Source organism: Chiloscyllium plagiosum, chromosome 34 (genome assembly GCF_004010195.1).
Source record: "Chiloscyllium plagiosum isolate BGI_BamShark_2017 chromosome 34, ASM401019v2, whole genome shotgun sequence".
NCBI lineage: Eukaryota > Metazoa > Chordata > Chondrichthyes > Orectolobiformes > Hemiscylliidae > Chiloscyllium > Chiloscyllium plagiosum.
The window spans coordinates 15,006,042-15,018,210 of NC_057743.1; the positions used below are offsets into that span (position 1 = coordinate 15,006,042).

Genomic DNA, 12,169 nt, shown 5'->3' on the forward strand with positions numbered 1-12,169 from the left:
GGACAAGGGGTATTCTGTCTTTATTGTATTTGGAGGGGGCTTTAGAGCTGTAGAACGGGGAATGGAGGTGGTGTGGTGGAAGGCTATCTGGATGACCGAGGGAGGAAAAGCATGTTGTTTGAAATAGGTGGACATCTGGGATGCTTGAGTGGAATGTGAGCAGATGTGGCAGAGGAGGTGGAATTGGGAGAATGGAATGGATTTGGGTGACATATTCTTCGAAGGGTCGGTGTGGACTTTTTGGGCCAAAGGGCCTGTTTCCACACTGTAGGGATTCTAGGATTCTTGCAGGATACTGGTTGAAAGGAGGTGTAGTCTGGGTAGATATGGGAGTTTGTAGTAAAAATCTGTCTGGAGCCTGTCACCAGAGATTGAAATGGAGAGGTCAAGAAAGGGGACAGTGGTGTCTGAGATGGACTAAGAGAATTTGAGGAAAGGGTGAAAGTTGTGGGTGAAGCCGATTGAACTGCTCCGGTAAGAGACAGGCATAGCTCTGATCAATCCAGGTGCCCATGGCCACCCCTGGGATTTGGAGAAAATGGGAGGAATTGAAGGAAAACGTTTTGAGTGAGGAACAGTCTGGCAAGGTGGAGGAGGGTATTGGTGGAGGGGGATTGGATGGGTCTTTTGAAGAGGAAGAAATGGAGAGCCTGGAGGCCATACTTGTGGAGTATGGACATGTAGAAGGACTGCACATCCATAGTGAAAATAAAGCGCTTTGGGCTGGAGAACTGGAAGTTTCTGAAGAGGTAGAAGATATGGTTGGTGTCACAGATATAGGTGGGAAGTGCCTAAACCAAGGGGGAGAGGATGGATTTGAGGTAGTACGAGATGAGAGACAATGGATTGGCCGGGGTAGTTGGGCTTGTGGATCTTGGGAGTAGGTAGAACCGGACAGTACAGGGGGCATATGAGTTTGGAGGCAGCGGAGGTGAGATCACAAATGCAAGAAGGGCATGCACAGTGTGAGTAACGTTTGGTATGGTGGTCATGGGCAAGGGAGAGGTAGGACATGATGTTGGAGAGTTGTTCCTGAGCAGTGAAAGCTGTTTCTCTGCCACAGCAGCATCTCAATTGACCCCCTCAGTTTCTGTAGAAGGGACAACAAAGAACAAAGAAAATTTACAGCCCAGGAACAGGTCCTTTGGCCCTCCAAGCCTGAGCCGATCAAAATCTACTGTTTAAACCTGTCGCCCAATTCCTAAACATCTGTATCCCTCTGCTCCCCACCTACTCGTGCATCTATCCTGATGCATACTAAAATCACAGCAGGTTTCCATTGTTGATTAGCAGGTTTTGAGAAGATTTGTAGCTCAGGTCGAGGTTCTCTATGAAAGGTTTACTTGCTGAGCTGGAAGGTTCATGTTCAGATGTTTTGTCACCATACTAGGTAAGATCTTCACTGAACCTCTGGATGAAGCATTGCTGATGATTCCTGCTTTCTATTCATATGTTGTGGTTCCTTTGGGTTGGTGATGTCCTTTCCTGTTCTTTTTCTCATTGGGTGATAAATTGGGTCCAAGTAAAGAGAATTCCTAGAAGCATGGCATTCCAACCGGAACTCTGTCAACAAACACATTGACTTGGACCCCATTTACCACACTCTGAGAAAAAGAACAGAAAATGACATTACCAACCCAAATAAACCCCAACTTATAAATAGAAAGCAGGAATCATCAGCAATGTTTCGTCCAGAGGCTCACTGAAGATGGTGACGGAATGTCAGAACATGAACCTTCCAGCTCAGTGAGCAAACCTACATCCAGATCCATTGTTGATTGTTGGACTAACCCATCTGATACACTAATGACCTTTAGGGAAGCAAACTGCCATCCTTGCCTCGTCTGACCTATATGTGACTCCAGACCCACAGCAATGTGTTTGACTTTCAGGCAATTAGGGATGAACAATAGATACTGCCTAGCCATCCATGAATGAATAAAGAAAAATTATTTTTTTTGTGTGTTTTATGATTATACTGGAGAATGATGATAGTATACAACACTTTTCACTATATTTTTGTAACAGGATACACCTGACAATAAATAAATTAAATCAAATATAAGCACTCATTGTATGACCACTGAGGGCTTGGTTGTATCAATCCATTTCAAACTGCATTTGGATCTATCTTCCCTTTCAAATTGTTACCTTTGCAGGACATGGAACCATCCTGTCGTAAAGAGAAGCCAAAGCCAAAGGAGCCACCCTACCGAGGGGATAAAGCCAAACAGAAATCTGCTTTGCAAGAACTCAAACAGAGGCAACGGGCTGAGGTATAGGTTCTGCTGATACCTGAATTAAGCATTGTGAACTATAAAGCAAGAACATAAATGCAAGAATCTGTAGATGTCCAATCTTCTCCAGTGTCTGTTGGCGAGGTTTTAAGCTAGTATAGGAGGATTGGGAACCAAAGCATAGGTTTAGATGGGTCAGATTCAGTTCAGGAAACAAAGTTGAGCATTAGTTAGTGATGGAGTCTGCACGTGAGGAAGTCAAAAACCAGGATTTAAAAAGCATGAAGAATGTGGTTCTGTTTGAAGAAGAACAAAGAGGGCAGACCATGGACGTGATTTATATGAATTTCAGAAAGATTTTCGACCAGGTTCCTCATGGTAGACCGGTTAACAAGGTTAAATCATGTGGAATACAGGGACAACTAGCCATTTGGATTCTGAACTGGCTCAAAGGTAGAAGACAGAGTGGTGGTGGTGGAGGGTTACTTTTCAGACTGGAGGCCTGTGACCGGTGGTGTGTCACAAGGATCGGTATTGGGTCCACTGCTTTTCATTATTTATATAAATGATTTGGATGTGAACATATGATGTATAGTTCGTAAGCTTGCAGATGACATCAAAATTAGCGGTGTAGTGGATAACAAAGAAGGTTACCTCTGAGTACAACAGGATCAGATGGGCCAATGGGCCGAGGAGTGGCAGATGGAGTTTAAATTTGATAAATGTCAGGTGCTGCAATTTAGAAAGGCAAATAGGGTAGGGTTTATATATTTAATGGTAAGATCCTGGGGAGTGTTGCTGAGCAAAAAGCCTTGGAGTGCAGGTTCATGGTTCCTTGAAAGTGGAATTGCAGATAGATAGGATAGTGAAGAAGGCATTTGGTATGCCTTCCATTATTGGTCAGAGCATTGAGTAAAGATTGGCAGGTCATGTTGTGGCTGTACAGGACATTGGTTAGGCCATGTTTGGAATATTGTGTGCAATTCTGGTCTCCTTCCTATAGGAAGGCTGTTGAGAAACTTGATAGGGTTCGGAAAATATTTCCAAGGATGTTGCTAGGGTTGGAGGGTTTGAGCTTGTACGGAGAGGCTGAATAGGCTGGGGCTATTTTCCCTGGATCATTGGAGGTTGAGGGGTGTCCATACAAAGGATTATAACATCATGAGGGCATGGATAGGGTAAATAGACAAGGTTTTTACCCTGGGGTAGGGGAGTCCAGAACTAGAGGACATAGGTTTTGGGTGAGAGGGGAAAGATATAAAAGGGACCTAAAGGGCAACTTTTTCATGCAGAAAGTGGTGTGTGTATGGAATGAGCTGCCAGAGGAAGTGGTGGAGGCTGGTACAATTACAACATTTAATAGGCATCTGGATGGGTATATGAATAGGAAGGGTTTAGAGGGATATGGGCCAAGTGCTACAAATGGGACCAGATTAATTTAGGATATCTGGTCGGCATGGACGAGAAGGATCTGTTTGTGTGCTGTACATCTCTATTGTACTGTTTTAAACAACAGAGTCAAGGAAATGCCAAGCAATTATTGGCCAGTTAATCTTTCTTCACTCATGGGCAAATAGTTAGAATCAATCCTGAGGGATCGGATAAATTGTCACTTAAAGGCATGGAATTGTCAGGGATAGTTAGCGTGGCATTTTTAAGGGAAGGTCACACCTTAGAAATTCTTTGAGGAAGTGACGAGGAAGATTGATAGTAGTGCAGTGGATGTTGTTTATGTGGAAAGAAGACATTTGACAAGGTCCCAAATGCAGACTGTTCAAAAAATAAAAGCCCATGGGATACAGGGTTATGTCGAATTGGATGCAAAGGTGACTTAGTAACAAAAGGTAATGGTCATTGGCAGTCCTTTCAACTGGAAAGCTGTTTCAAGTGGAGTACCCTCGGGGTTAGTGTTGGGACCCGTGCTGTTTGTTTTTTTACAATTGTTTCCCATTTACAATTGGGACTTGAATGTGAGGGGCACAATTGAGAAATTTATGGATGAGAAAAAAATTGGCTGTATAGTAGATAGTGTAGAGGATAGCTGTAAGCTCCAAAATGATAGAGATGGGTTGGTGGAGTGGGCAGGAGAATGGCAGATGGAGTTCAACTGTAAGGTAATGCATTTAGGGAGATCAAACAGTAAACTGGAATACACACTAAACAGGAATATACTGAGAGGGGTGAAGTGAGAGATCTTGGCATGTGAGTGCACAGGTTCCTGAAGGTAGCAGTACAGGTAGATAAGATTTTAAAGAAGGCGTATGGAATTCCCTCCTTTGTTAACAGAGGTAACAAATACAAAAAGTAGGGATATAATGATGAAACTGTGTAAGACACTGATAAGGCCCACAACTGGAGGTTTCTATGCAGTACTGGTCCCCACATTACAGGAAAGGTATAATTGCTCAATAAAGGGTGTAGGGAAGATTTACTAGAATTTTGCCAAGGCTGGAGAACTGTAGCTATGAGGAGAGATTGGATTTGTGTTCCTTGGAACAGAGAAGGCCAAGGGGTGACGTGATTTGTGGTACACAAAATTGAGGGGGACAGATAGAGTAGACCTGTTTCCTTTGGCAGACAGTTCAAAAACCAGGAATCATAGATTCAAACTAAATGGCAAAAGAATGAGAGGAGGTGTGAAGAAAGTTTTTTTTTGTGTAGAGAGTGGTGAGTACCTGGAAGTTGCAGCCTGATTTGGTGATGGAGGCGGAGACCATAAACCTTTTTTTTAAAAAAGATACCTGGATCTGCACCTTAAGTGCTGTAGAGTCAGAGTTGTATAGCACAATAAACAGAACCTTTGGCCCAACGTATCCATGCTGAACAGATATCCTTAATTAATCTAGTCCCATTTGCCAGCATTTGGCTTCTATCGTTCTCAACCTTTCCTATTCATATACCCATCCAGGTGTCTTTTAAATGTTGTAATTGTATCCACCTCTACCACTTTGTCTGGCAGCTCATTCCACACACACGCCACCCTCTGTGTGAAAAAGTTGCCCATTAGGTCCCTTTTATATTTTCCCCTCTCACCTTAAACCTATGCCCTGTAGTTTTGGGCTCCCCTAAGCTGCAGGACAATGGGCTGTGTTCAGGAAAGTGGGATTGGAAAGGACATTTGGGCGTCTTTGGGTTGACTTGGAGAAGGTGAGCCGACTGTGCACACGCATACTCCATGCTGTATCATTTCTATGGTTCTACTGCAAGAATGGAGCTCAGTAGTTTATGGTCTGTCATCAAATGCATAATTGAATTACCATCTTTGGTAATGGTTATCCTTGCAGCTTGACCACAACTAACAGAGTAACTGATTATATTAAAACAAAATATTGTGGTTACTGCTGCAATTAAAAAATAAAGACAGAAATTGCAAGAATTTTGCTGCAGATAAGGCAGCTATGGTGGAGAGAAAAAATGTTGATGTTTCAGATGTGGAACAGTTCAGAGACACATGCACTAAACAACCTCACCGCCCTGTGGCTGAGCACTTCAACTCCCCCTCCCAAGAATATGCATGTCCTGGGCCACCTCCACCACCAAACTCTAGTCACCCGATTCCTGGAGGAAGAACACCACCTCTTCCACCTTGGGACCCTCTGACCACATAGTTTCAATGTGGATTTCACTAGTTTTCCCCATTTCCCCTCCCACCCCCAATTATCGCCGATCCAACCTTCCAACTCGGCACCCCCTCTTGAACTGTCTACCTGTCCATCTTCTTCCCATCTAACTTCTCCGCCCTCCTAACCTATCACCTTCATCAACCTATCGCATTCCCAGCTACCTTCCCCGTGCACCCCCTCTCATTTACCTCTCAGTTCCCTTGGGGCCCCCCCCCCCACCCATTCCTGATGAAGAGCTTCTGCTCAAAACGTTGATGCTCCTACTCCTCGGATACTGCCTGACTGTGCTGCTCCAGCACCACACTGTTTGACTCTGATCTCCAGCTTCTTTGGTCCTCACTTTCTCAGAGTATTTTCAGTAATTTGTCTTCCCAGATTTTGACAGCTTGGCTGTGGATTATCCTCTCATTAACTGGGAGAAGACTCTCCTATGACAGTAATTGTTGATGGGTTTGCCAGTTTGGATAGGAGCATCTGGTTTCTCAAAATGTGAAAGAAATTGAGTCAGGCTGTTAATTTTCACGTTGTCCTTTAACCACCTTTTCTACCCGGGTAAACTCCAGTGATTTATTGGAATTTTAAACCAGATGGAGTGAGACAATCTTTCCAAGACAGTGTGTCTCAGACCCACCACACTCCTGAGTCACATCAGAATTGCATTACCTTTTTGTAACAAAAACTAAAATTGCTGGAGAAACTCAAGGTCTGGCAACATCTGTGGAGAGAGAAACAGAGTTATTGTTTTGGGTCCAATAACCCTTCTTCAGAACTCCATTTTTCTGTTGCTTTGGAAACTGTTTCCCAACACAAGTCAGTAGTGATCAAATCTTGGATACTCAGTGAGAGTTATAGCATATTTAGAATCCCTTTTGGAAGATGGCATTTTCATTTGAAATGCCTGTGCATTTTTAGCTAGTGCCAATTACTAATGAAGTTACACAAGTTTAGCTTTATCTCAGTCAACATTCATTATGAGATCTGGCAAAATATAAATGCTGAAACAGATAGGATGAAATTCTCTCCCGTGTGCTGGTGTATGGCCATAACTTTCTAACTATTTTCAAAGTCTTGACCCACTTCTCCCTAGCATTTATGTACCCTAGTTTGTAAATTCCTGCATGGGTTTCCTCCCACAGTGCAGGTCAGGTGAATTGGCCATGCCAAATTGCCCATAGTGCTAAGTGCATTAGTCAGAGGGAAATGGGTCTGGGTGGGTTACTCTTTGGAGGGTCAGTGTGGACTTGGGCCAAAGGGCATGTTTCCGCACGTTAGGGAATCTTAAAAAAAAAAAAATTTGACAAAGGATTTGTTTGATCAGTTCTTTGCTCTCCGTGGAGAGCCTATAATAACATCCAAACATGTCAGAGGTGGTGCTACAGTATCATTATCTTCAAGAGGTCTGCAGAATTTCTGAAGTTACTCTTGTCTGCCTGGTATTGCGTTGTTTTCATTGATACAGTGTTGAACTTGGTGCTGTTTCCACCTCTCCAAAACAGATTTATGCCTTAAACAAAGTAATGACCGAGCTGGAACAACAACAGTTTGAAGCTTTCTGCAAACAAATGCAGTCGCAGAATGACTGTGGACAACACTGACAACGTGACACTACGGCTTGGAACAGGGAGATTTTATTTTGAAAACACTAAATGCTTATGCAGAGCAACGCATTTCCAAAAAAAAAGTCCTGGTCTTTGCCTGGAAATCAACTTCAATATATAAGGCAAAAAAAATTAACTCCCCTCAGATTGCAATTTATTTTGGAAAGAGAATAGAAACACATTGTTACTTTGTCTCCACATACAATTGTTCATCCTGGAAGAGAATTTCATAGAAAGCAGTGGAAGCAAGGTTACTGATTATTTTTAAGGCAAAACTAGATAGATTGGCTCTCAATTGAAAGAGTATATAGTTTGGTAGGACAGTAGAGTTGACCCTTCAATGAGAGCAGCCATGATCTTGTTGAATGGGTCAAATAGCCTTTGCCTACTCCTAATTGACATTCCCTCAAGTTAAAACTTTTCCGGTTAATACAAAGCTTCGGTCAACATGGGTGCTGGTGTAAACATAAGCACTACTGCCTAACTGCAGTAGTGTGGGGGTTTAGAAGAAAAAAATATATAAAGTTCAGACAGCAATCAATCGAGGTTGTGCACCTGGTGTCTGGTGTCTTGCTTTGCTTCTGTATGGACATGCCAATACTGGATGAGGACCAGATGGACGTCAGCTGCCATGTCCTACTGAAATAGCCTTCCATTGGCTTGGTACTCAAGCTGAATGAAGAATGAATGGCCTCTGAGAGAGGTACCAAGGAAATGTGGTCCTCTCTTGAATCTAGATTTTAAACGGAGCCTCAATACTGATCATCTTCTAGCTCTGTGAGAGTGATGCCAACATTTGCCATTTTATCAAGTGAGCTGAGATGAATAGTCCTTACATGCTCTCCCTCTATTTAAATATCTTGCTGTAGACATTTTGTATAGAAGAATAAGAGGCCATTTAAACTATTGAGGCTGCTGCGCTCAGTATCCAATTAATATTTTAATATATTATGGACTTTGTCCTACACTGCTATTTCCTGCTGACTCCTCAATAACTAACAAAAAAATTCATCCCTCTCTCCCCTGAAATGTACCAAGCAATGCTTAATCCTTCTAACCCACAAGCTCCCTCCCCTATGACAGAAAACTCAACAGAGCACTGTCTTAGTCAGCACTTGAATGTCCTTCATTCAGGAATCTCTTCCAGTTATGCAATTATCTGTAGGGGGAGAAAATGCTTTCTCTGATCTGTGAAGTTTACAATTGTGTCCTTGTATTTTATACTTGTTTTCAACAAAAGTATCTTGCTCTTGTTCTCTGTCTCTCGCTCTGTCTTGCTCTCGGCTCTAACTAAAAGAAATAACAACAAACTTCAGCTTGCACCCAAAATTGGGAAACTTCTGACCCAAGCAGGGAGACTACATTCTCCACCTTTACAGTGCCAATCAAATTAGCTTTTAAATCCATCTTTTTGAGTTTCTGGAGTCAGTAAATTTAAAGAATGTTTGTTTGAAATCTCTATTTGAATGTTTCCATTATCAATGAATTGGTTTAGAAGAGAGGAGTTTTATTTAGCTTAAATGTTGATAGAATACGATCCCTGGATGCTATCATTCAGTCTAGCTTAACTGCCAATTGAGAAAGCCAGGAATGTCCTCCCCCTGCCCTCTCCCTTTGCTTTGGACAGAGTCTTGAAGCAATGTATTCAGGATAAGTACCTGTTATAACGAGAGCTGGGATCAGTACAATTTTACTGGATAGATCTCAAGAAATGTAAGCTGTAACAATTAGAGTCTTCCTTGGAAACTGCCATTCAGAATTATAGTGCAGAAATAATGAGCTGTTGGGATAAATACTTGCATGGTGCTAATGTCACTGGACTAGTAATCCACAGGCCCAGTCTAATGGATTGGGGAACAAGGGTTCAAAACATAACACAGCAGCTGATGGGGTTTGAATTTGATAATAAATATAAAAAGAGTCTTGGTTAAGAGAGATACATGAATAGAAAAGGTATGGAGGGGTATGAGCCAAATACTGGCAGGCATACTAGTTTTGTTTGGAATTATAGTCTGCATTATGGTTAGACGTATGTGACCTTGACAACCATCATCAACTCTTACAAAGTCCCATCTGGTTCACTAATATCATTTTGGGAAGAGAATCTGCCATCCTTGTCCCTGTATGTGAGTCTAGAATGTGATTAACTCTTAACTGCCTTTTGTCTAGAAGGCCACTTGGTTCAAGGGCAATTAGGGATAGGTAAGGAAATACTGGAATTGCCAGCAAAGCTTGTATCCCAAGAAAGCATTTTTTAAAATCACCTTTTACCTTCATACTTCAACTAACAAGATTTTTTCATTGTGCATCATTCAAAAAAATGTGTATTTATAAATATTTTTAGTCACCTCATTCAGACATTTTATAACATATCTCTGGAGCAGGTGGATCTTGAACCCAGGTCTCCTGGCCAAGAGATAGAGACACTACCATTGCACCATGAGAACTGATGTGTATTTATGTACTGGTATTTATGTGTTTGCTTTATTTATTGTGATTATATTGTGTAATTTGTACATTGTGAAGTTTCAACACACTGGAGAGAAAGGACAGCTTCCACTTTAAATGACCATGAAGAAAGAACTTCAGCTGGGAGTGAAAGCCTGGGGTGGGATATTTAATTCATAAATTGCCCATTTTTAAAAAACATTATGAAGTACTGTGAAAATGATTGTGGAATTTTAATACAATTATGTTCAGTGCATTTTGAGTTGCACCAGTTTGAAGAGGCACTCTTCCAGGAGCTGGCCCTATTCACAAAACTAAACCATGTGTCCAAGGTGAAAGAATCATTGGCAAGTTCAGCTAAAGCAGCAGATACTTAACTAGTTCTCTCAGGTGCAAAGGCGCCAACTGAAAAGCATTTCAACACTTTTTTAAAGTCCCTTTTTAAAAAAGAAAATCTGTGAAACAGACTACTTTATCTCAAAATAAATGGTTCATTTGTTTTTTTTTAATGTTATTTTTAGAATTTGTTGGCTACATAGATTTGCTGTTGGGGGTGGGGGGAGGTTTGAACTGAGTTACTCTTGCTGGTACAGACATAATAAGCCAGATAGCCTCTTAATGTGTTCTAACAGCTCATGTGTGCTAATTTTAAAATCAGCAAATGCAAGAGGTGGATTGACACTAATTAAAGCCTTTTTCTTTTGTGATTAAATAATTTCAACAGTGTTGATCAAGCTACTAAAGAGGTTTTTAAAATAATATCTTAAATACTGCCTAATGTCACTAGCCCGAAGCAGATTTTGTTGGGAAAGTGAGTGCAATTGCGTAGAAAATCAAGAAATAAAACCACCTTTTTCAAAACTTAGGTCACAGTCTGTGCCTGGATCACCAATGCATTCAAAGCAGAAACTCTATCCTATCATGTTTAAACCAGTTATGATTCATGCTTAATGGAAACCAGCTGTCATTCCAGAGCCATGTTACTGATGATCATGTGCTTTATGCATCCCACTGTAGCTTCATTTATTTTGACAAGAACAAAGGTCTTCTTCCATTTCCCACCTTGCAAAAACACTCCGTTTGATAGATAATACTTTCACGCTTGCTGTATTTCCTTAGTACTGCCCTGGAGTGGCAGTGTAGATTATGTGCTGAACTCTCTCAAATGAGTCTTGAACCTACCAGTGCCTGAGTAGAGGCAAGGAGCATTTTCAGCGTCTCTGTGCCCAGTCCAGAAAGCATGAAATCGAAAAAGACTCATCTCAGCATGTCTTCCCTTGAAAACGGAAGTCTTTTGACTTGTTGTTTCATTCAGACTTTTATTTTCCCCTGTTCCTCTCTTCAGTGCTTCTCAAACACTGCTCTAGCTCCAGCGACATGCTAGGGTTGCTGCGTCTAGCTGATGTGTTGTACTGGAATCAGGAGTGTGTACTGCAGCACAACAAAAACAACTTGTCGCTATTGGTTCCTCATTTTTGGTTGAAACAGAACTGGTGCTTGCATTGATGAATTTGTTGAAGAAAGAAGTCAGACGGTTTACAGATGATGCTGAATATTCAGCTGGAGCCTGCTATCATTCAATGTGGTTATTTATAGAATCTATTAAGTAGTATCATGTAACATGCTGTAAAATGTATTGTCACACGTCTTTGTGAGCCTCTACTTATTAAAGATTGCCTGTGAATGTTGACACAGTGTTTGTGTAATCATTTCTGCCACTAACATACTGTCACCATTGACTTTGGTTCCCCACCACAAATTCTGTTCCCTAGTTACTGACTCTGTTTGCCCTCCCTACTTACTGTTTGAGACTGAACCAGATGGTTTGCAACCCCATGCTCACATTTGCTCCTGAGCTGAACCCATTTTCATCAACAACTGCCTACTTCCACCTGTCTCAGCTGATCTGCTGCTGAAATTCTTGTTCATGGCTTAGTTCCTTCTAGACCGGACAATTCCCACATCTCCTGCTGGCTTCTCAGCATTCCATAACTTTCACTAAGTCTGACCACCTATCACTCTTCTCCTTAATGGTCTACATTAACTAGTTCATCAACTTCTTTTATTCTAAAATGTTTAGCCATTCACTGACATGCCAAACCAGCACAATTCAAATTCACAGCTTGCTGTAAAATAAATTGGAGACATCAAATCATCACTTTGTGTTGTGATACATGTCTGAGGACCAGGTTGTCAATTATAGGCTGAAAGTACTAACTGTCTAAACCTTGGAAGACATTAATTTCACAAACTTGATATTTCA

At 41.5% G+C, this 12,169-nt stretch overlaps 1 protein-coding gene across 1 annotated transcript in view; it reads left to right on the forward strand.

Moving 5' to 3' along the window:
- Positions 1–11,596, forward strand: part of LOC122540227 (small vasohibin binding protein) — a 12,576-nt gene extending 980 nt beyond the window's left edge. The window contains exons 2-3 of the mRNA XM_043675629.1: positions 2,160–2,276; positions 7,357–11,596. Coding sequence (XP_043531564.1) covers positions 2,163–2,276; positions 7,357–7,455 — 213 coding nt within the window. The 5' untranslated portion in view covers positions 2,160–2,162 and the 3' untranslated portion in view covers positions 7,456–11,596. The remainder of the gene's footprint in view (positions 1–2,159; positions 2,277–7,356) is intronic.
- Positions 11,597–12,169: the final 573 nt, after the last annotated feature.